At 46.2% G+C, this 25,193-nt stretch overlaps 2 protein-coding genes across 2 annotated transcripts; one reads left to right on the top strand and one right to left on the bottom strand.

Moving 5' to 3' along the window:
• Positions 1–16,175: 16,175 nt before the first annotated feature.
• Positions 16,176–17,619, bottom strand: LOC124660084 (glucan endo-1,3-beta-glucosidase, acidic isoform-like). The gene is made up of 2 exons (XM_047197876.1): positions 17,500–17,619; positions 16,176–17,284 (listed from the first exon to the last, which is right to left on the bottom strand). Exons 1-2 carry the CDS (start codon positions 17,561–17,563, stop codon positions 16,347–16,349), a joined length of 1,002 nt encoding a protein of 333 aa, XP_047053832.1. The 5' UTR covers positions 17,564–17,619; the 3' UTR covers positions 16,176–16,346.
• Positions 17,620–23,802: 6,183 nt separating this feature from the next.
• Positions 23,803–24,977, top strand: LOC124660086 (glucan endo-1,3-beta-glucosidase, acidic isoform-like). Its single transcript, XM_047197877.1, has 2 exons — positions 23,803–23,878; positions 24,023–24,977. Exons 1-2 carry the CDS (start codon positions 23,803–23,805, stop codon positions 24,964–24,966), a joined length of 1,020 nt encoding a protein of 339 aa, XP_047053833.1. The 3' UTR covers positions 24,967–24,977.
• The last annotated feature ends 216 nt before the right edge of the window (positions 24,978–25,193 follow it).

Below are 25,193 nucleotides of genomic sequence, written 5' to 3' on the forward strand. Positions count from 1 at the left end.
CACAACTCGCTCTCCCATGCCACCAACGACCGCAGGGTGTGGCGTCAGCACATCCAAGCGGCGATAGAGAAGGGGCGGCTAATTTTCAACCAATACGCCATGAAGGTCGACACCCAACCCTTCCCCGCCGTTAACATGGTGGAAGTCACCTACCCTGAGGGTTGCCAGCCAGGTCCCTCGTTCAGCATCAACATGGTAGGACCTCGGGAACCACTCGCGCAGAGATGGAGATGAGGGCAGCTGCTCTCATAGCAAGGATACGAGAGGAGGCCGCTCCACGCGATCGGCTCCGTCATGATGGCAAGCGCTACGTCACGAGAGGAGAGGTGAAGAACATAAGATATCAACGACCTCTCTCTCGATCACCTCCTCAACAAATATGTGAGTCGGTATGACCAACGCCGACGGTCCAATTATGATGATAGAGGAGATCGTCTGGCTAGAGAAGCCAGAAGACATCGTCGGCAGGATCGCGATGAGGAGGAGCACGAGTGCTGTGCCACGGAAACATCAAGGGAGCAAGACGACAACGCCAGACACTGGGACTGTCCCTTCTTCGTACACTCGCTGGGATTCAGGAATGAGCCGATTACCCACAATCGGCAATTGCCCGTAATGCAACAAGAAGAAGAAGGAGGCAGCCAACGTGTCCGTGTTCGAGCGCCTAGGGCCTCTCCCGCCACGAAGCAAACGCGGCTGAGTCACCTCGTTGGGCAGATCTTGAGGATTCGGAAGACGAGGGAGAAGTAGAAGAAGACAGGTACCACCGGCCAAGGTGGTGCCCCGACGGACTCAGCCGTTCCCAAAAGCGCAGGGTTCGGCGATTACGCGGCCTCGGAGGAAGCCGAAAGGTTATACCTGCATACGCTAAGGAAGGCACGGCCTGATCCGGCTGCAAAGGTTCAGCGAGCCCTGGATGAAGAGGGTCGTCCACGGAAAATGGAGTGGCGCCCTAAACAGAGGAAAGCCGATGATGAGACATCGGCTGGCACAAACATGGTACTCGTCTTGCCGACAGAGCTTCGTGCTCCACGAGTTTACGATGTACTCAAGGTGGATGACAGCAAGCGCATCAAGTCAGAGGTTGGGTTGGTTTTATCCAGCCTAACCGAATAGCAAGATTAAACCAATGAGCAAACCAGGCGAGGCTGATCCTTGTGATCGGCCCCAAAAATTTATGAAGGGAACTTACAAAACCTTCACCGAGCAAGCAACGTGGAGGCCGATTCCAAGCAATCGGCCAAAATTATCCTCACCCACCATTCTGCCTCGGGTTCAACATGTTATCCAACGAGCCGATACCATCAATTCTCTTGACAGAATCGGCTCGGGGGCACCCAGGTAGATAAAATACGAGGATATGCAACGGAAGCATCTCATCTTCTGGTGATGGGTATTGGAATATGGGGGCCGATGCACAGGTCGGCCGTAAAAAAAAAAATATGAAAATTCGACAATTTTCGAGCACAGCCGATGCAGCAAGCATCGACTTAAGGATGTGAAAGCCGATGTGTGGCCATCGACTCAAGGGGAATAACTGTTACGATCAGAGGGTCAATGGAGCACGAAGAGGGTTTTAATCAAGGAACTCCTCAATGGAGTAGTTTGGAGGCTCGGATCCTCTCTTCAAGAGCAATGCCACCAAAGGAAAGGAGCCGGTCTGGCCTGCAAGAACTGAGGAAGCTCGGGGGGCAGCTCACCTTGAAGGCTCTCTGCTTTGAGAAGCCGATTTGTGTTCGAATCGGCTGGCTCTGCATAAGAAACTCCCTCGGACATGATCAAGACCAGGTCCGGACAGTACTGATTGGCGTATCCTCGTCTCCGTTTTGCCTTGGCTAAGACTCGGGGGCAACAGGCCTATGAATGCCTCGTTCTTGAGAGCCGATTGGAGTTACCTCGGTTGTTATTGCATCATGATCGTCTCGGGGAGAACCGGGAAGGAAAAGCCGTCGTCTGGTACGAGGTTTGGACCGTGGCTGGTGCTGCGAGAAAAGAGGGGATTGGTTCCTCAAATTAGCCGATGAATAGTCATCGGCTGCGGGGCTGCAAAACGCCGCGATTGAGAAAATCAATGATGACCCAATTCGTCACTATCGGTCTTGGTGTGGCAAGCGGAGGGATGGAGATTGGATTAATGAAAGGAGAAATTGGAAGAACAGTTCTCATTAATTCAAAGGAGCAGCTTTACAAGAAGAGCCGATGGCTCTCAAAAGAGGGATCTAGTGCCTATTACACTGCTACTGCTAGCCCTATTCTACTAGTCGTCGCTGTCCTCATCGTCGCCGTCGTCGAGGTCGTCGGCGCTGCTCCCAGGGAGCTCCTCGCCGTCGCTGCCCCAGCCGTCCGCTGGAGCCTCCTCCTCCTCCTCGTCATCATCATCGTCCTCGCTATCCGCCCCGGGCCGCGGAAGCGCTTCGTTGGAGGATACCCGATGGAGGCGGAGGAATCATCTTCCTCCTCTTCATCTTCTTCCTCGTCGTCATCGTCGTCCTCGCTGTCCGCCCACATGCGGGGGCGCTTCTTCGGCGGGAGCTTGGCGGAGGGGGAGGCCTTGGCCTTCGCTGCTTCTCCTTCTTTCTCCTCCTTGTCGGAGGAGAGGGGGTTCACTGCGGGGTGAAGGCTGTCCTCATTCTTCTTCTTCGGCAAAGATTGGGGGAAGAGGCTTGAGAAGGAGGAGGAGGAGGAAGACATTGCTACAGGAGGAGAGGGTTTTTTGGTGCCGATGGCCGGGACAGAACAGAGGATAAAAAGAGCTAATCAGTCGGCACGGTTAAATAATGAGAAATCTGGTGAAGGTGTAATGCCCTTGCAGTTTCCAAGGAGTCAATGCCAGAGCTATCAGAATTTGCAGAGAAGCTGAGAAGACGGGGCATAATGATGACGGATGCTGCAACGGCTCCGCTCCGCCACGACATGACCCTTCGAAGGGAAAGCATAATGATTTTGGAAATGTTATTTCCAAAACCAGGGGGCATGTGTTATCACCAGATTTTGGACAAATCCGGAGGTGGGCCGGGCTTAGAAGATTACACGTGGAAGATTTCGAAGCGGCCCGGCACGAAGGGTTTGGGCTGAATTGCCCGTGTATCTTTATTTAGTAGTTTATTATCTTAGATAAAAGTTAGAGTTTGTATCGTGCACGATGGGATATTCCCACGTTAGAAAGTCCCCTGGACTATAAATATGTATCTAGGGTTTATGGAATAAACAACAACTCACGTTCAACCCCAAAACAAACCAATCTCGGCGCATCGCCAACTCCTTCGTCTCGAGGGTTTCTATCAGGTAAGCGACACAAGCCCCACGTTGTTCATGCGTTGCTCGTACTGAAGCGCTTTTGATGGCGAGCAACGTAGTTATCATTAGATGTGTTAGGGTTCGCATTGTTCTTCGTTTAAGCATGCTTACGTAGTGCAACCCTTGCATATCTAGCCGCCCTCACACCTATCTCAGGTGTGGGGGCGGCACCCCGCTTGATCATTATTTAGTAGATCTGATCCGTTACGATTGCTCCTTGTTCTACAAGGATTAGTTTAATATCCGCAATAGTTAGGCCTTACAAAGGGGGAGGATCCGAGTGGCACGTAGGGTGGCGTTCGCAAGTCCTAAACAGGATGTTCCGAGGATCAACTTCATGTTGGTTTTTAGGTCTTGTTTAGGATCGGCTTACGAGCACCGTGCGTGGCCGCGAGGCCCAACCTGGAGTAGGATGATCCGATTATGCGGTGAAAACCCTAAATCGTCGTAGATCTCATTAGCTCTATCTTGATCAAGCGGGACCACCAAGTATTCGTGCACCCCGTACGAATCATGGGTGGATCGGCTCTTCGAGCCGATTCACGAGATAACCCGAGAGCCGATCGAGGCTCGTATTTAACGTTTACATGTATGCCCTGCAGGAAACTAAGCGAGGCATCCCCATCACCTTCCCGACCGGTATAGGTCAGGTGGCACGCCCTTGCACTTCGCATCGCCGCGTGTGACCAGAAGAGCATTGCGGGCCGTCGCTCGGAGGGGTCTCAGCCAGCCGCAGCTCTAGGCTCTTCCCGGCTCTACGGTGTTGACAAGGCCGCTGCCCGCCGGTGGGTTTTGGCAGTCAACAGTAACATGGGTAAGAACCCTTTCTTAGCCATTCTTAGCCTGATCCATCTTGAACTTCTTCAAAATCTTACCAATATATGTACTTTGACTAAGAGCTATTATGCATCGAGATCTACCATGTATAACCTTGATGCTCAATATGTATGACGCTTCACCTGGGTCCTTCATTGAAAATCTGGTACTCAAATATAACTTCACACTTCTTAGAAGCTCAACATTGATCCGGATAATTAATATGTCATCCACATATAATATCAAAAGTGAAATAAAGGTCCCACTCACTTTCTTGTCAATGCAGGCTTCTCCGTATGTTTGGACGAATCCAAATTCTTTGATCAGTCCATCAAAACTAAGATGCCAGCTCAGGGATGCTTGCTTTAATCTATAGATGCATCTTCAAAGCTTGCATATTTTATTTGCATCATTATGATCTTCAAAACCATGGACTTGTACCATATACAACTCTTTCTAAAAAACCCCGTTAAGAAACGCCATTTTGACATCCAATTGCGATATGTCATAGTAGAATATGCAACAATAGCTAATAGAATCCTAACGGACTTAAGCATCGCTGGAGAGAAGGTCTCGTCGTAGTTGACTCCTTGAAATTTTCAGAACCCCTTTGTGACTAATCTTGCTTTGTGAATGGTAATATTAGAGCATCTTCACTGGCGTGCCCGATAGCGGCCCGATAGCGTTTTGGGGGCCGGCATGGTTTTTGGGATCGCACAGGTGCGCCCCAAAAGGCGCCGGCTAGTTTTCGAGCCCAATATAAGTGCCGACAACCCCCGTGTCGGCCCCTTCATAGAGGGCGCAGATTGGGCGCGCCGGCGCCTCGCGGCATGTCAGAAAACGCGCATGGGCTCTGCTTGGTAGCCATACCCACCGCTTTCCCCACCTCATATCCACGCCCGAGCCGACTCTCACCCCTGTAGATCGCCATCGTCACCGTCGCGCCCCTGCTTGCAATAGACACCGCCGCATGTCCAGGAACCGCCGTCCATTGACACGGCCGCCACCCCCTCGACCGGCAGCCGCTGTTTCGCCCGAAATAGAGCTCGCCGCACAACCGCCCCGCCTGCAAGGTGTTCGTTCGATTGCCGCGATGGACATCGACGACGAGATGATGGTGCAGTTGTTCACGGAGGAGAAGAACGTTGAGGCTATCCGGCGGCAACATCAGCAGCTGATTCTGACGAGCTTGCTCCGCGTTCACCAGCCTTTGTTCATCGTGCCTCGACGTGGCGGCTCAAATCTAGGCAAGATGAGGAACATTAACCGGCATCGTCAAACCGGCGCAATGCTGCTTGATGCTGACTACTTCAACGATGACGTGACTCATTCGCCGAAGAAATTTCGGCGCCGGTTTAGGATGAACAAGGATCTGTTCATGAAAATTGTCTACGGCGTCAGGGAGTACGATGACTACTTCATGGTCAAGCAAGATTGCATAGGTTTATGAGGCTTCACCTCAATTCAGAATTGGATGTGTTGTCTTGCATATGGAGCTCCTCCAGATACATCCAATGACTACCTACGGATGGCGAAGTCGACATGTTCACAAACTCTCTACAGGTTTTACCAAGACGTCATAGCGATGTTTGCTAAAGACTATTTGAGAGCACCAAGGACAGACGATACAGCTCGGATCCTAGAAAAAATGCAGCAAGTGGGTTTTTTGGGATGCTCGAAAGCATTGAATGTATGCATTGGGCTAGAAGAATTACCCTTTTTCTTGGTAGGGGATCTACAAGGGGCATACTAGTGAGTACAGTGTCATTTTGAGGCGGTGGCAAACCATGTCCTCTGGATTTGGCATGCATTTTTTTGGCATGGCATGAACAAACAATGATATCAACGTGCTGCAGCACTCTCCGGTGTTTTCCAGGCTAGCTGAGGGACAAGTCTGACGTTGGCATTACCCTTCGGGTAACTGACATTGCCCTATTCTGTGCGGCCCAACTGGAGGCCCATGAAGGTACCTGATGGCAAGGCGGTGCTGGAGAAGATTCCTTGAAGAACAAGACAGAAAGGGGCCGAACAAGGAAAGTTTAGAGCTAGGTCTTTTGTAAACCTAGTCGTACCCGGACAGATCCCTTGAGACCTGGCCTCCTATATAAAGGCCAGGAGAGGGGCTGCCGAGGGACGGAAACAATCTTAGCAACTTTAGCCACCATAAGTCTAGAGCTAGGTCGCCTTAGCACTTAGCCTCTCGACGAGATCACAGCCGAAACCTTCGGCACCCCATTGTAACCCGATATTCTCATAATCAAGATCAGACAGGCATGACGTAAGGGTTTTACCTCATCGAGGGCCCCGAACCTGGGTAAATCGCTCTCCCCGCTTGTCTGTTAATCGATGTCTCGTGTCAGCCTACAGGATTTCATCAACCCTCAGCCCCAATCGGAGGGCATTGCCGAGGAGTACCCTCGACAATTGGCGCCGTCTGTGGGAAGCCTGTCGGCACAAGGCAAGTCATCGGCAGTACCAGTCACGTCTGCAGCGTTCGTGCTCGAGTCGCCGACGCCACCAGATCCGAAAGATTCAGTTCGCTGCGGGTCCTTCGAGTTTGTACCGCACACCGAGGCGTCGCATTTGATCCCTGCAGAATCACGCGGCAACATGGATACTACTTTCGGCGGTGTTCACTTCATCATCGATTCCAGAGGGTTTCTTCGCCTCCCTAGTTAGAACGCATCGAGTCCAAGGACTTCGGTTCCAGAAGATATCGTGCCAGCGGCAATCTCGGCAGTCCTATCCAGGAGTGCGGGAGAGGGCAGCCGAGGCAACTTCGGCGCCATAGAGGAGCAAAGGAAAAGACGAAGGGACTCACGTCATGAAGAAGAAGAGCAAATCATGACTCGTCCCCGACAACACGAACGAGGATGCCATAGCACGCAATCGAACAAGAATCTCCTCCGCACACCTTACCTATCGGCCACGGAGCAACTTGAAGCACCGTGTTATCTGCACTCTTATATCGACCCAAAGGATGGCCATGAAAAATCCAGTCATTTGCTCAGGAATTGTCGGCAGTTCCTTGAAATTCGGCAGTTCTGCGACGACCTTAGGGCTGAAGCCACGGCAAGAGTTCATACGATGGAAAGAAGAGCAGGATCTTACAGCTATCCGCCAGAACCATACATACCAGAGCCATACGTACCAGCGGGAGGAGACAATTACGTACCAACCGAAGTGTTTCCAGAATCTCGCGGACAGGTCAGCATGATCCATAAAACCAGCTTTTCGAAGAGAGAGGTCAAGAAGTTCTCACGAGAAGTAAAGTACGCGGAAGTTGCCATGGTCGACACATGCGAATTCATCGACTAGTCAGATCAAAGCATATCTTTCAGCAAGGCAGATCACCCGAAGGCCGTTCCAAGGCCTGGTCATGCAACCCTAGTCCTTGAAGCGCAGATCGGAGGATACAACGTGAGCAAAATATTCATGGATGGAGTAAGTGGCCTGAATCTGTTATTTGCCAGCACAATGAAAGTAATGAGCCTAACAGTCGACATGCTAAGAGAGTCTGACACAGGATCTAATGCTCATGGTTTTTTGGAAAAAAAATCATTTTTAGGTTTAAAATATGTTATTTCATCAGAGATCCACTGAAAATTTAGCGAGGCTCATCCACGAGCTAAGAATCTTCATGCCCGCCGTTTTGACCATAGTTTGAAACGAGTATAAGAAATTCAAAAATGATCAAAACAATTAAAAACCTTCGTGTGGTGTCATATTATGTGACACAGTTGCAAGGAAAAATATCAAACATAGAATATTGCAAATATCTCAAGAAACCTTATCAGAAATGAGCTATCATATTCGATGTTTCATGGCTTTCAGGCCAAACGACCAATGTTATGGCTACATCCATAGCACAGTTTGCGATAATGTGCCCATATTGTGCACACATTTGTATCTTGGGATGTCGTACAATGTTGCAGGAGGAAGATTTTCTTTTCGTCGCACCAAAAAGCTATTTTCCATTTTCCGAGTCAAAATATGGGGTGTTTTGTGAAGCAACCACGAAATGAAAGTTTCACAATGGTATAACCCAATTTAGAAAAATACTAGATCACCTTACATTCACAATCTCCCAACCGGGATATCTTAAATATTTTCATCCACCCCTCATGAAAAAGACAAATTCCTACCAAATCGGTTGGAAGTCGGTTAGATTTGAACTATAGGTACATGATCTAGTGCTCATGATTTTTTTGGAAAAATCGTTTTTAGGTTAAAAAAAGGATATAGATGTCATATTTGGGTTCCTCTCATTTTTTGATCGACTTAGACATATTATTTGTCACATTCGGATTTACAGATTTAAAGATATTAATTACTCCCATATTAATTAGGAAATGGCAAAAAAATAAAATAATTTTATTATCATTTGAATTCAAGATTTATATTATTTGTTCATCGTAGTTTACATAAGTAATTGTTTGGAATTCAAAATATAAAGAGGTGCGTCATCAAAGAATAGGGGTTAATAGGATTGATATGGTAGTATTATCAACAAGGTGTCATTTCTTTTAAGGAAGCTCATCCGGAAGGAATAGAAAAGTTACTGACCTGAAAGTTTGACCGCGAGTGACTCGTGACCTAATATTAAGTGTAGTTAGAGTTAGAATGATCCATTTGAGAGATCAAATTTTTGTTTTCTTTTGAATATTTAGGGCTAGAGCAGTGTAAGCATGGGTTGGGAAGTTTTACCACAAGTGTAACTTGACCTAATATTAAGTGTAGTTAGAGTTAAAATGATCCATGTGAGAGATTAAAAAAATTGAAAAAAAAACTTGATTTCTTTTTGGAAAAAATCGAGCTAGAATATGCAAACGGCCGTTTGGTCTATGCCGATAGCCAGCCTGTGCCGAGGCTATTGTACCGACGGCAAGGCGTCGATGGCGGTCGTCGGGACGGGGCTGTGCTGACGAAAATTCTAGATGTGCCGATGGTAATTCTAGTTGTTTTGATGGCATGGCGGCCATCGGCACCTTATCTATCCCCTTAGTGCGTGGGGGTAGGGCCGGACGTTGGTCTTGACCCAGGCGGCGATCGCGGATGGGCTGGTGGCGAAGGCTGTGATGTTCTCGTTGGGCACGTCCATGAGGAGGCCGATGCTGCTAAGTGCGCGGAGGACGTTGCTCTCCGGATCGTAGATCCGCATGGCGGTGATGCCCTTCGATCTGTAGAGCTTCACCACCTCGGCTGGCGACGGAATGTTGTCACCCAGCACGCTGTTGCAGACTCCAATGCCGCTGTTACGATGGATTGATGCAACAACAATTCAAGTGCAAGAAGAAACAAAAGTTAAATCAAGTCATCGTGTAAGCTAGAGTTTAGTTAATTATCAGGATGCGTCAGCTAGAGTTGGGGATGTTCTCGTTGAGCACTGGGCTATTTTATGCGAATACATCCATATAAAAATAGCATTTGCTAGTTTTCAGTTAGCTGAGAACTAATTTTGTCTCCAGTTAAATCTTACATTATTTGATTTGCATCGTGATTTGTACTAGTTATGAGTTATAATATTAATTATAACTAAAATTTGTAGGATTCCAAGAAAACATATGCACAATAGTTTTCGTTCAGACTTGTACTACTAAAATCACGAGAAGATATATACAGTAGAACGTAGGGACCATATAGTGACCGGCTGGAAACGTAACCACCGGCTGCAAGGAGCAGCGTTGCGACTGCAAGCATGGAAGTAAGTCCTTGGTTCGCCATCGACCTGGATTATCCTACTCTCCCGTTTATGTTTGTGTACATGCAATGCACCAAGCCACACGGATCCCTATAAATGCAAACGCAAATCCCTAGCTGCTGCGCGCACAACCGATCAAGATTGGCATATCACGCTGTATTCCCGATCGGTTTCTATTTTCCACCACTAGCTATCAACTAGGCACTACTGTGTGTATATTGCTTGCTGGCATACCCAACTTGTTCGTTGCCTGTGGAAAAGGATTGGACGCGGGTCAACTCGATCTGTCCCGGAGTAGTGACTAGTGCGGTGAGGTTGACCGGAAAGATATACCTGCCGTCGCGCTCGCCGGAGCACGGCTTTGTCCGGCTTGTGGAATTTCCGTGGTCCGGCGGCCTGGCTTGTTTGAAGGGCTGATAGCGTGCTTCGTTGCTTCCTGCCACTGAAGTCTGTGCATGCGTGTCTGTAATGGGTATTGCAGTTTTATCTTTAATTTGATGATGGGTTAGTAGGGCAAATAAATTTATACCATTCAGTTCGCTCTGAGATGGCACAAATATAAATAAATATTGGACTTACTAGAATATATTTTTTAGTTTTTTCACATATTATAAACGTATTATGTTTTAAACTTCGTAAGTACATACCTACATTCACACTTTTTGAGTAATGGAGTCAATAGTGCATCTGGACTCCTTAGCCTAAGGAGCAACTTTCCCCCTTCTCTGCTCTCACCTCTGAACAGTACCTTGAGAGTCTTCTCATCTCCTCCGGCTCTCCCATCTCTAGCCGCCGGCGGCTCTGTCACCCGGAGACGATGGGAGGGGAGAGGCCGGCCCTCTGTACATAGTAGTACTTCTAGTAGGTTTAGATTAGGTGAGTATGGTGCCTCTGTGCCGTATGGCGTCATGCCGAGGGGAGGTTCATCGTGGTGACGCTTGGGCAGCCATCGCTGGTGGGTGAGGTGGGCGCTTCTGGCCATCGTGCTCTGGACGTCGGAGCCGATGATGGCGGGTGGTGCTCCTTCCGTTCCCCTGCTAAATAGGCTTGGGATGTGGCTGGAGTTGGTCATCTCCTTCAGATCTGGTCGCCTCGGTGACGAGCAGGCGAGGAAGATGACGAGATCTGGTGGCATCGGAGAAATCTTCGAAGTTTCGTCGGCAGAGGTTCTCAAGCGACGGCGAGGTGCGCCGCTGCTATCCTTGACCGAAGGGGTCACTCCGCGCCTCAGAGGCTTTGGCCCCGATGGTTCTTCAACCTCCATGCGGGAGGATCTACTGCTTCAGCTCGGCAACCAGCGTCAGTCCTACCCCAAGTGGTTTGTCCCCGGTGGTAAGATCAGCGGCCGAAGCATCGAAGCTTGGCAATGGCGACGGTGGAGGAGGACTAGATCGCGTTTCCAGATTTTTCGCGAGGTCCTCTTTGTAAAACATAGGATTATGTTGTATTTCACAGTCTTTTTCAAGGTCCTATGTGTAATTGTCCCACCGCTATGAATGAAACTTCGGGGGTCCTCTGGACCCTTCTCCTGTTCAAAAAAAGAACTCCTTAGTGAAAGTGCATGGAGCCCCCATGTGTGGTTTTGGTAATTAATGACAATCCCTATGGACTAATGTTTGCATTGAGTTATATTTGTAGGAGTTGTCCATAGGCAATTCTTGAACCATATGTTGGCTTCAAGGTTGCAATAAGAAGAAATTGATGAAGGATATCAAGTGTCAAGTATGTCTTGAAGATGAAGATGAAGTGAGCCCTCAAGTTACTTCAAGACATCAACATGATGAAGAATGAAGAAATGAAGTGCAAGTTCAAGATGAGCCAATTTGAAGAGTTCATAAGCTTGAAGCTTGCCATGGAGAAATGATGTGCAAGTTCAAGATGAGCCATCTCGAAGAGATCCTTTGCTTGAGTCTTGCCATCCATATGGTGATCATGGATATGTGAAGATGCGCCGAAGAAGAAGCTCTCCCATGGTGGATTATGGGGGAGCAATCCACATGGTGGTCATGGTTATGCGAAGATGCGCCGAAGAAGAAGCTCTCCCATGGTGGTTTATGGGGGAGCAATCTACAAGACTTCGTCAAGCAAGCACAAGCAAGAAAGGCGTTCCATCTTGTTGAGGTCAAGATCGTCGTCATCAAGCTCAAGTGGAATGCGCAAGTATAAGGTTTGCTCTTGATAGGGTTTCTTTCTCACCGGTCTCATAGTGTAGTTGGAGACCGGTTTTTAGTTTAGTTGCCGTACTATCAAGAGGGCTCTCGAGTGAGTAACTCGATCGTATCGTTCGAAGAGAGCTCAAACCTTTGCATCCTTGCATCATCTTTCTTGGTTGTTATTTGGACTTTATCCATGTGATGTTTTAGAGCTTGTGCTTATTCTCATGACAAGCTCTAGTTCATCGAAAACGGATTTTGCATAGATCACTTGTTGCGTTTTCGAGTTTGGTTCATCATCTTTCTTGGTTATTATTTGTATCTTATCCATGTGATGATTTAGAGCTTGTGCTTATTCTCATGACAAGCTCTAGTTCATCAAGAATGGTTTTTGCACGGGCAACTTGTTGCATTTTCAAGATTGGAGGTTTTACCGGTATGTCTTTTTTAGATAGGTCAAAACTTTCATCATTTGTTTCTATCCTCCCTTGTTGAACTATGATGGTTTCCTGCATGATCTTGTAGAGCTTGTTCCTAGCTTTAAAACAAGCCCAAGATCATCAAAATCGGAGTCCGAATGCTAAAGTTATGCCCGTTTCAGTTTGATGTTTCTGCCAGTTTTCAGTGGGGGCGGATATTCCGGCCCAAGTTTGGGGCGGATAATCCGCCCCCCCCCGGAAAAATCCGGATTTTGGACAAATCCGGGCAAATATCCGGCCAAATGTCCGGCCCCATCCTGAGAGCAGTTTTCTCATGTCCTTAGCCGTTTTTCGGGGCCCGGATATTTTGCAAATATCCGGCCCAGAAAATCCGGCCTGAGCTGACCCAAACGGTCATATTTCGATGGGAGGGGGTATTTAAGCCCCTTCTTCCTCCTTGGGCAGCTACCTCTTCCCCTTTGTGCTCTCCACCATTGTTGACCTTGAGAGCTTCCCTTTCCCTCTACTCCTCCTATGCTTCTTGAATCTTTTGAGGGAAAAGGAAGAGGAGATCTAGATCTACATTCCTACCAATCAAATCCCTCTCTTTGTGAGGGGAATCCACTAGATCTAGATCTTGGAGAAATTTGGTGTTCCTCTTATTTGTTCTTCCTCTCTTATTCCCCCAATAGCTTTTGTAGCTTTGTTGGAATTTGAGAGAGAAGGACTTGAGCATCTTTGTGGTGTTCTTGCCATTGCATTTGGTGCATCGGTTTGAGTTCTCCACGGTGATTCGTGGTGGTGAAAGCAAAAAGGTTGTTACTCTTGGGTTCTTGGAACCCTAGACGGATTTTAGGCCTTTGTGGCGGTTTGTTGGGAGCCTCCAATTAAGTTGTGGATGTGTGCCCCAATCTTTGTGTAAGGCCCGGTTTCCGTGTCGAAGGAAATCCCTTAGTGGAACCGTGACCTAGGCCTTTGTGGCGAGGGTCACCGGAGATTTAGGTGAGGCGCCTTCGTGGCGTTCGGTGTGTGGTGTGAGTACCGCATCTTGGGGTGAGGCCTTTGTGGCGTTGGTGTGCATCGAGCAACCACACCTCAAGGTGAGCCTCTTGTGGCGTTCGGGAGCACTAAGAAACCGCACCTCTCCACCGGAGATTAGCACTCGCAAGAGTGTGAACTCCGGGATAAATCATCGTCTCCCGCGTGCCTCGGTTATCTCTATACCCGAGCTCTTTACTTATGCACTTTACCTTGTGATAGCCATCGTGCTTGAAGTTATATATATCTTGCTATCACATACTTGCTTGTATTGCTTAGCATAAGTTGTTGGTGCACATAGGTGAACCATTGCTTAGAATAAGTTGTTGGTGCACATAGGTGAACAATAGTATATAGGCTTTGGGCTTGACAAAGTAAACGCTAGTTTTATTCCGCATTTGTTAAGCCCATCTCGTAAAAGTTTTAAATCGCCTATTCACCCCCCCCCCTCTAGGCGACATCCGTGTCCTTTCACTTAGCCTACAGGGAGTCTCGCCTACAACATCACACTTTTTGGCATCTCTGCAACAATGACAAATATTGCCGTTTGAAGAACTTACCAACACCTAAGTGTAAATTCTCTAGTTTTCTTCATTGTTCACAGAGTTCTTAAGATAGACTCTCACCTACTCTTTTTTGTATCGGTTCTCCATCGGCATTTTGATGGCTATCAAAGGATGTCTAGAACTACAAAGCTTCAACCCACAAGACTCGGAAGAGGAAGCCCACGCCATCAAGATCGATATGGTAGCTAATGATTTGAAATATATATCATCGCCTGATTGCCCCGCTTTTCATCCTTGTCTCGTGTGAGATTTGGAAAGAAACTAATCTAAGGGTTTTTTTGGCGGCTACCCACCATGCCACCTGTCATTCGTGCTAAGATCAAGGAAGAAGTGAAAATGTGATGCTTAGCACATCGAGAACATTTGGGTCATTTTATTCTAGGAGATTGCAACTACTGGTGCGAGATATCATAGTGGTATCATAGATAGATACCGTGCCATATCATGATGTAGAATTAGAAAAAAAATGTCTAATAAATCTTCTACGCAATTTTGCATTGAGATTCTACAAATGTTTAAATATAATAAGATTAAGATACTACATGATACCATTATAGATACATTATCATATACTAGTATCATATGCATAATGCTACTATATAGTACTACTCGTTTTGTCTATAAGTTAAATGACTTCATACCAAACTTTCTTATTAGTTATTAAGATTTTTGTGTTTCATTCGCATCTCTAGGTACATGACAAAAACATCGTGACACATTGTTAGGCCATACTCATGAAAGATTAGTTTCTACCATGCATGATAGATTCCGTACAATAATCAACCGTGAATTCTGTTTGGAGATTCCTGCGGCTAGATTATTCTAATACACAAAGAAATATAAGTGGGCACATTGTATTCATGGGTATTTAGATGAATAACCATTCGTTTTGTCAAAAATAAATCATCTAGTATTCAACTAATCTAGCCCCACATATCCAGTTGCCCTCTTGGCCCATATCATCTCTACTAAAGAGGCTCGTTCGGCCGTTCTAGCTATAAATGGCATAACAATGGCGAGGTGAAAGATGATTGATTTACTTGCTATCTTGCGAGGCAAGGTGGACGGCGCATGGACGTCATCAGCCGGGGCCATCAAGTTGCGACGGCATGGGGGGTGGGGGGAAGCACAAGTCGGGAAACAAGATGGGAGGCCACGTGAACAATTGCATGGTTACATATCTTCAGATTTGAGAAGGAATTGTTTTTAAAGTTAAGGATACTGCAATCATATTCCTTCCACGCCTTGGGAAACCATAAAGTTGTGCTATGAGTTTATCTATTGTTATGTAATTTCTATACTATTTTGTAATGATGTCGTTTAGTTGTTGTTATGGATTTTTTTTGAAGCGTTTTAATTAGTAATGAACACTTTGTCCATCTTCGTGTGCGCTTCGGTGTTGAACAAATTTTGAACCTTCATGTTTTGCGTTAGATTTTTGTTTGAGTCTGAATACTCATTGTTAATATATTGTGCCCGTCCATCCAACGAAACACGATGATACATTTTAAGAAAAAATAAAATGTGAAGTTCTTGAATAAACCATGAAAAATATTGTGTATAACATTCTAAAACATGACACAACATCTAGAACGGGACATAAATCTCCAAACCCTAGCGGATGGTGGATATGTGAACGTTATCTGGCTTGTGCGTTGTAGAAAATTGTCTCGCATGCAAAAAATTAGGTCTGCCAGTTAACTTCACCATCTTACAAAAGATGTATAACAACTATTGCTAAGACTATCAGAAGCGATACTCAAATGACCGCATCACACAAAATGGTCTATTCAGTGACGGAGATACAGAACTGATGACCATGGGTGGACATGCATGTTGCCCACTTGGATCTGCCCTTCGCTTCCATTCCTCGCCGGATTCACGACCACATATCTCAAGTATGTATTGCAAGTTAAGGGTCAATTGCAAGAACAAAGAGAAGCGGAGAGAGAGCAGGTCTTCTTGCCGTAAGCTGTGGCAATGCATTCTTTATATTCTTGAATCCGCCCTTCGTTCCATTCCTCGCATGATTCACAATTCGAACACAAAACCACACATATCTCAAATGTGCATCATATTTTCCTACTAGGTATTTTCAGTTCCTTCTTTGTTCGTGAACGAGATTGATCTGAACTCTGTATTTCCGTTATGCAATTTAATTTAATGGAAAGGGGAACAATTTCAGTTAGAAAAAAAGTGCATCATCTTATCATTTGTCTCCAGTAGACAGTAGTACATAATTAAAGCGCCTGCCTCAAGCTTTGGCATTTTACGGGCATCTTATTCAAATACGGAAATTAATAGGCAAATGCTCCTCATCTTGCCATGTACGTGCGTGCGTATCGGTCTGTTCGATTTAGAAGTTGATGGAGTAGGCCGGCGATTTGTCCGAGTTGAACAGGCCAAAGTGCTTCTCCGTCTCTTTCCCGCCCTTCAAGTTCTCGTTGAACATGGCGAATATGTACGTCTCGACGGCCCCAGGCCTCTTGGGCGTCCCCTTCCCGACGTGGTTAATCAGGTTCTGGTTGTAGGTTCGCGCGTTAGCCGCGGTCGCATCCGGGTCGCCGGCCGACGGCCACCCGCTCTCGGACACCACGATGGGGACGCTCCCGGCCCCGGCGTTCTCGAGTGCAGAGTACATGGTGTCCACGAGCGCGTCGAACAGGTTCTGGTAGTCCTTGCCGTTGCCGTCGTCGTGCACCACCGTGCCCGGCGCGGTGAAGAGGGCGTATTTGATGTCGATGCTGGGCGTGCCCTTGAATGAGAAATAGGGGTAGATATTGGCGAGCAGTGGCGAGCCGATGCTGGCGAGGTACTGCGCGATGGGCGGCATGTGGGCGCCGTCGTCGGAGAAGGTGCCCTGGGAGGGAGGGAACCCTTTGGTGACGCCCGAATGCACCGCCGTGGACACCTTGATGCCGCCGAGGCCGGCCCTGACCAGCGCGTTTTGAATGTTCTTCATGGCCGGGAGGACGTCCTGCGCCCTGCCGCCTTGATTGGGAACCTCGTTGCCGACCGCGATGTACTTGATGGTGAGGCCCTGCTGCGACTGCACGTTGGCCTTGACCCAGGCGTCCGCGTTGGAGGCACTGGAAGCTAGGGCATTGAGCTGCGTGTTGCCGGTGTCGAGGATGAGGCCGAGGTTGCTGCCGCTCAGGGCCTTCAGGGTGTCGTCGTTGACGTTGTAGACGCGCATGCCGGTGATGCCGTTGGACTTGTAGAGCTGCACCACCTCACTCGCCGAGGGCAGCCTGTCGCCGTTCACGCCGTAGCACACGCCGATGGACTCAACAGCTGTGGTTGTTAATTTCATCGGTCGATTAATTTGTGAACAGTGGCATATGTGTATCTGGTATCAACCCTTTCATAATTTATATCCTTGTTTACTTTAAGATTAAACTAGACCATAATAAAAATTACTGAACCGAGGGACTAACAAAGTAATTGCAGTTTACATGCACCGCATATCGAAAGTTTGCAGGTAAGACCGAGAGAGAAATGTGGATTACCTGCAGGAATGGCTGCAAGCAAGCCAACTACCAAAGCGGCTGCAAAAGCACCATGCTTCGCCATCTTCACTTGCCTTGTGTGGCTAGCTAGCTAGCTAGATCTTGTTGAACTCTCTACGATCGAGTTACGTAGCTGTGTCTTTTGCATGCAAACGTTCACCCCTATATATACACACACGGCTTGTAGTTTCCACCAGCTAGCTTCTAAAAAAAAGAGAAGTTTCCACCGCTACCGGACCAATACGTAGACGTCGCCAGCCTGCCGGTTGACGGACGGGCGAGGTCGTCGCCCACCAATCACCCGTGTATATACATTTTTATTCATGTGGATAAATAAGAAGGAATACGTTTGGCCGTATTTATGTACATCGAGCCACGGGGGTTTGTCCGGCACGTGGAATTTCCGGGGTAGTTATTACAAGGACTAATAATAGTGGCGGCCAGCTTGTTGCTTCCTGCCACTAGCTGGCTGTTTGTGCCTACACAGGACATCATATCTTATCGCTTGCATGTTGTTTCAGAATAAAGTGACATCACTCTCCTGATTAATAATATAACTTCTTGGTGATGAGTGAGTTTTTTCCGTAATGAAAAAAATTCCAACAAGAAGAGAAGAAACAAGTTGCAGCGTGATACACTAGGCAACACTCATATATATGAGATTGTAATGTCAGGATATGCATCAGACCAAAATGAAACAGGTGGCTCTGACTACCATATCAACTTTTGGCAGAAGCTATAGGAGTCTGATCACCATAAACTCTATGATCGAAATGGTATTATACCACCTCGTCCATAGACTCTTTGTTACACAAAATTTATCTACCTAGATCTAATCACAAAAGGGGAAGATGTTGGTGCCAAGGAGAAAACACCTATTCAGTGTGGCTACAAAACAGTGTTACTAACGAAAGTTGAGGATATCGAGGAGCACGACAAATGGAGTCCTTTTATGGTCAAAATTACATCATCAAGACTTCATCAAGAAAGCATAATTAAGAAAGGCATTACATCTTGGTGTGGTTAAGATCCTCATCATCTAGCTCAAGTGAAATATGCAAGATTAACGTTTTTTTTCTTGATGGGCTTTTTTTTCTTACCGATCTCATGGTGTAGTTGGGAGACCGGTTTATAGGATAGATTATCGTACTATAAAGAGGGCTCTCGAGTGAGTAACTTGTTTATATTGTTTTGAGAGAGCTCAAACCCCTTGCATGTTTGGCATCATCTTTCCTGGTTGTTATTTGGATCATATCCATGTGGTGACTTAGAGCTTGTCGTTCGGAGAGAGCTCAAATCTTTTCGTTCTTGGTATCGTCCTTCCATATCCAAAACAGATATCACACAAAATACTTGTTGCGTTTTCGATATTGGAGTTTTTTTTTCGATTCGTCGTATTGAGAGGTTTCACCTCTAAATTCGTGAAAAACTCTAGCCCACTTATTTTTAAGTTTTTCACCTTATTGTGAGTTAGCACTTGTCGTCATCTTTCCAACAAAATTGGTTTCACCTAACCAATGGTAAGAAAATCGGTAATCGATAACCGCTCGGTTGACTTGGGAGTAGTGATTAATCGGAATTCAGACAATTAACTGATTTAATCAATCAGCTATTAATAGGTGCAACCGAATCAAATTAGCACTTAAAACAATTTATATAAGAACAATAATAGTATATGAGCCTCTATATGAATGACCTACTTCTTTAGAGCCTATAAGCCCATTAAAACATGTAGACTTCTCCTCCATGATCTAATCTTGAAGCTCATAAGCGAATTAGGATCCACCAGCTGACACCACGTTCTTTCCTTCCACTTCTTTCCCTCTCACCTATGAAGTTTATCTTCTCCCAGCACATACCTAGGGTACGACCCCTCTTGCACCTCAACCACCTAACCTATTGAAGGCGTCCTCGAGATCCTAAACGAGCTCCTCAAGGTGGTCGAGCTCCTGTATCCAAAGGATGGGAAACTACGAGGAACTGGTCAAGGAGGGCAAGGAACTAGTTGCTGACAGTGGAAATCGAGCTGTTGGAGGTTAGAATCAAGCGGGACCTTTGCAAAATCTACTTTATTGGGGCGGGTAGCACATAGACTGGCGATATGCGTTGAAAGTTTTGCAACTTTTCAGGCCAAGTGTAGTAGTTAACCGGGAACATACCTAATAATCGGATGTTTAGGTCGATTAATCGGGTTAAAGGATTAACACAAGCGATTAGTGGTAATCGATATGGTCAGACTCCTAGTAGTGATTAATCAACATATTAATTGTTAAACTGGCCTATTTTTTAAACAGTGTGCCTAATTCGAAGTTTCCTAACTCAAGTTCATGTGTTTTCAATGTTGAAGGTTTCACCCGTTTGTCTCTTATAGATATGTTAAACCTTTCTTTATTTAATTTTATAATCCTTTGCTAGAATATGATGATCCTCTGCATGATCCTATAGATCTTGTTGCTGGCTAGCCTAGTTTCATCGAAATCGGAGTTCGTATGTGAAAATGGAGGCATTTTCAATTGGTGTTATCTCTTCGGCCAAACTAGTACGTCTCGGCCAAGCAGTCCAGTCGGCCAAAGTCGTCTATATAGAAAGAGCAGGCCGAATCACTTTTGATGCAGTGTGTTTTTGTCTCTATAGTTGGATTTGGGAGGGTCATATTTAAGGGACCTTATTCCCTGAAGGTTCTCTAATTCTTCCAGCTCATTTTCCCTCTATTTTTAAACTTCCTTTTAGCCTGCTATATTCCTCTCGTTCCCATAATTTTTGCATATATTTGAGAGAAAAAATAGAGTAGATCTAGATCTACAATTCCACTAATCAAAATCCACTCTTAGTGATGAAATCCATCTTGATCTAGATGTTGGAGAAATTTGGTGGTCACCTCCTTTGTTTTTTCTCTCTTAACCCACAATAGATTTTGTAGCTTTGGTGAAATTTAAGAGAAAGGGACTTTTCATTGCATTTGGTGCATTAGTTTGAGTTTTCCATGGTATTACGTGGAAATGAAAGTTAATGAGATATTTCTCTCGGGTGGTTGTGCCTGAAGCTTGTTTCTTTTGGTCTTTTGACCATAAACGGCTTGGAGGTCTTAATTGTGTTTTTGGCCCTCCAATTAAGTTGTGGAGATTCCTCAACCATGAGGCTATCGTGGCAATTTTTTGAGAGCCTCAATTAAGTTGTGGATATTTCCCCAAGCTTGTATGGGTTTGTGATCTCCCTCAAGGGTTCCTTAGTGGAACAAGGGCTTACCTTTTTATGGGAAGGCTCGAGAAGAATACGGCGAGACCTTCGTGACGTTTGGGGGTCCTTGTGCCTCCACACTGCTCCAACATAGAGTAGCCCTCGCAAGAGTGTGAGCTTCGAGATACATCGTTGTCTCTGCATGCCTCGGTTAATTATATACCCGAGCTCTTTACTTATACATTTTACTTTGTGATAGTCTTCGTACTTGAAATTATATATCTTGCTATCACATAGTTTCTTTTCTTGCTTAGAATAAGTTGTTGGTGCACATGTATGAACTGTAGTATATACATTGGTTGCGTGTTTAAAAAATTACGCTAGTTTTATTCCGTATTTGTTCAAGCCACTATCGGAAAAATTTAAACCACCTATTCACCCCTCTACACGGCATCCATGTCCTTTCACAATTGTTGAACAAAGTTCTTGTGAAGTACATGGAAGATGCCAAAACAAAATATGTTGTTTCCATTCGAGAACTTGTGACAAATAATGATTAAACAAAAAAAAAATGGACAAGTGATCTAAATTTATAACAAAAATAAGCCGAGTGCATCAGGAAAATATAGTTCCAAATAAAGAAACCAAGAAGGTAAAAAATAAATCCAAGGAAAAGCGTGGTGCGTGTATCTTAACAAATGAAAATGTGAAACATTTTAATTAGCTTCAACTAGAGAAATCAATTCCGGCTACATTACTATAGGCTGAAACTGAGAAGGAGAATACAAAGTCTGAAAAGCTTGACTGAATAGAGCATTCACCAAAAAAGATGACGCATGAACAAGTGGTGGAGTACTTAGATTGACTAAAAAAATACCTTAATCTCATTGCTAAGAATACTTCAGGTTACAACCATAATCAAAAGATGAGGCATGAACAGGTGGTTCAGTATTTAGCCATGGAGCTTGGGCTTAACTAATTAGGAGTATTTTTTACGCAAATATATGTACTGGTTCGGAAGTATTATTAATACTATGTCTAGGTAAAAAAAATGTATGTTCCAACTCATTATGTATTTGTAAAATTTAACATGTATCTCTTCCTATATTAAGTGGTAGACTTGTGCATTGTTAAATTGAAAACTAGACAGAAATTGTAAAAAATGCATGATGGACGAAAGTTCATAAATAGAGGATAACACTACATTCCAACATGCTCCAATCAGTGATACAATAGACTTTGCATATTTGCCACCAAAAAGCATGTCCACATACTCAAACTCCTAGTCAAATCAGCCAGATCACACCAATGATTCAAGTAGTTTCTCTACCATCAATGATTTCTTTTGAGACTTCGTGAACGATCGAGTTGAAGGAAAGATAGATGAACAAAGTCTAGCCCAGATTGAAGAGCAACAAATACCTATGTCTAATCAACATAGAAGGGATGCTCGCAGGCACGTTGATGGGAACTGTGAAGCTGTTGAAAATCAATTGATGGACGATTAGTGATTACTTCTTGGAGAATTCTTGGTACAATTGTTCGCAATTTCTTCAAATGCTCCGCATGCAGCAGCATCTATTTCATCCCATTGTGCGAACCCTTATTAATTGGTCTCCCCATTTTCCGCTAAAGGAGCGATGCATTTGGAAAGGTTGGATTTTCTCCTTTGCACAAATGCACCTTTGATGTGTATGTTGTTATATGGCACACCAACTAATGCCTTCGATGAATTTTTTTGAATGGGTCAAAGCATAATCCTTGAGTGCTTGACCTATTTCTATAGAGGTGTGATGAAGAATTTTGGTCGAGAGTACCAAAGGAGGCCCAAAAATGAAGATATAACTTGATTGTTCAAGAATTTTGGTCGAGAGTACCTATTTCTATAGAGGTGTGATGAAGAATTTCTGGAATGTTAGGAAGCTTCGATTGCATGCATTGGCATGGAAGGGTGTACACTCATGGTGGTGCTTGGAGGTCACTGTGCCTACGCACCTCTCAACAGAGATTAACTTCTCCTTAGAAATGAACTTAAGGATACATCGTCATCTTCACATGCTTTAGTTGTCTTTATACCTAAGCTCCCTTATTCATATAGTTACATTGTCATAGCCATCGTGGTTGAAATTATCTATCTCATTATATCTTTCGATCACATATTTTTACTTGTTTATCATAAGCTGTTGGTGCACACGGTTGACCCAATGATATTTTAGTTTTTGTGCTTGATAAATACAATAGTTACTTCCGCTTTTTTTCAAGCCAAAACCCTAATTGTTTTAAATAGCCTATTCACTCATTCTAGGTGACGTCTAGGTTCTTTCAGCAGTGGCGATCACCGGAGCTCTGGCTGGAGAAATGAAGAGAGAAGAGGTGAGGACGACACCAGCATGGCCTGCCACAAGAGCTCCATGGAGGCAATGAGGAGGGCAACAGATGGGACTGGCACCGTGCCCCGACCTCCCTCGTTTGATCCTCTCGCCCACGATTGGATGATAGAGGAGAATATGTGAGGACCACACGTGCACCGGCGGTGCTGGTGTTCCAAGTGACATCTACTCCTTTATTTTGGTCTGAAAAAAACAAAGAGAAACCAAATGGTTTAGAAGACACATCCAAATCATATCATTTGGGTTATTTGAATCAACTTACCTCAAAAGTTGCATTTTTGTGGGAAAAAAATCCTTTGATTGTGTTTTTTTTAAACCTTGACCTCAAAAGTTGTGGTTTACTGAAAATTTATCTTTTTATGTGCTCCCCACATATAGCGCGATACCCATCAGTCCGGCCATCACACATGCATGCGGTGTACAAACAACCAGTGGCAGGAAGCAACGAAGCACGTACTGTTGAGGCCACTATCAGCTCTTGACAAGCCACGGCAGTGGTCAGCGAACCCCGGAATTCCACGAGCCGGACAAAGCCTCGTGTCTCCGCATACATACCGACAAGTCCTCCGGCCGGCCGAGCCCGACGGCAGGTGGACGACGACCTTGCTCGCTAACAAACAGTTGCCCCGTGGCCGTGGGTATATATATAGAGGGGCGAATGCTTTGTGCAATGCATGCAAAATTAAGGAACACGTACGTAGCTTGTTTTGCCCAAGACACTCTTGTTTGCACGGCGATGGCAGAGCATCGTGCTGCTGCCTACATGTTTGCAGTGGCGATGGTCCTTGGCGTGCTCGCAGCCATTCCGGCAGGTATTCCAGATTTCTCTCAACTCTCAGGATAGCGTGCAACCCAAGTTGGGCAATTAACATTGACACACACTTACTACGAGTTCTCTTTGCCAAATTGGATTTGTGAATGACGAATTAATGAATCGATCGATCGATCAACCACAGCGGTTCAATCCATCGGCGTGTGCTACGGCGTGAACGGCGACGGGCTGCCCCCGGCGAGCGACGTCGTGGAGCTCTACAAGTCCAACGGCATCGCCGGCATGCGCGTCTACACCGTCAACGACGACACCCTGCAGGCACTAAGCGGCAGCAACCTCGGCCTCATCCTCGACACCGGCAACACGCAGCTCAATGCCCTCGCTTCTAGCGCCTCCAACGCGGACTCCTGGGTCAAGGCCAACGTGCAGTCCCACCAGGGCCTGACCATCAAGTACATCGCCGTCGGTAACGAGGTTCCCGGTCAAGGCGGCAACCCGCTGGACATCCTCCCGGCCATGAAGAACATCCGCAACGCGCTGGATAGGGCCGGACTCGGCAGCATCAAGGTGTCCACGGCGGTGAATTCGGCCGTCACCCAAGGCTTCCCTCCCTCCCAGGGCATCTTCAATGCCTCCGCCTCCCACATGCCGCCCATCGCGCAGTACCTCGCCAGCACAGGCGCGCCGCTGCTCGCCAACATCTACCCCTACTTCTCTTACAAGGGCGACACCAGCCACATCACCCTCGACTACGCCCTCTTCAGCTCAACGACCACGGTGGTGACGGACGACAACGGAAACCAGTACCAGAACCTGTTCGATGCGCTCGTGGACACCATGTACTCCGCGCTCGAGAGCGCCGGGGCCGAGACCGTCCCCATCGTGGTGTCAGAGAGCGGGTGGCCGTCGGCCGGCGACGGCACGGTGGCCACCATGAAAAACGCGCAGATGTACAACCAGAACCTCATCAACCATGTCGAGAAGGGGACTCCAAAGAGGCCTGGGGACATCGAGACGTACATATTCGCCATGTTCAACGAGAACAATAAGAAAGGGGAAGAGACGGAGAAGCACTTTGGGCTGTTCAACCCGGACCAATCGCCGGCGTACCCCATCATCTTCGCGTAAGTTTTGGGTAGTGGTAAAGAAAAGATCTCGGAGGGGGGCAGAGTTCTGAAACAAAATTTCAATTTCGAACTTGAAAGCGTCTAAACATTTTGAATATACATAATATATGGAGGAGTAAAAGCCCCGTTCTGTTCAGCTTGGCGATGGAAAGTTTTTTTTCCTCGATAGGCAAAAAATATCGGTGGGTAGCGGTATTCCGGTATTTCGGAAATCTCGGAAATAGCGAC

Source organism: Lolium rigidum, chromosome 6 (genome assembly GCF_022539505.1).
Source record: "Lolium rigidum isolate FL_2022 chromosome 6, APGP_CSIRO_Lrig_0.1, whole genome shotgun sequence".
Lineage (NCBI taxonomy): Eukaryota > Viridiplantae > Streptophyta > Magnoliopsida > Poales > Poaceae > Lolium > Lolium rigidum.

Bases quoted from the DNA above. Each gene is read 5' to 3' on its own strand.
- LOC124660084 (XM_047197876.1), bottom strand. From the start codon at position 17,563: ATGGCGAAGCATGGTGCTTTTGCAGCCGCTTTGGTAGTTGGCTTGCTT. The intron at 17,285-17,499 runs GTAATCCACATT...TAACAACCACAG, and splicing joins GCTTGCAGCCATTCCTGCAG to CTGTTGAGTCCATCGGCGTG.
- LOC124660086 (XM_047197877.1), top strand. From the start codon at position 23,803: ATGGCAGAGCATCGTGCTGCTGCCTACATGTTTGCAGTGGCGATGGTC. The intron at 23,879-24,022 runs GTATTCCAGATT...GATCAACCACAG, and splicing joins GCTCGCAGCCATTCCGGCAG to CGGTTCAATCCATCGGCGTG.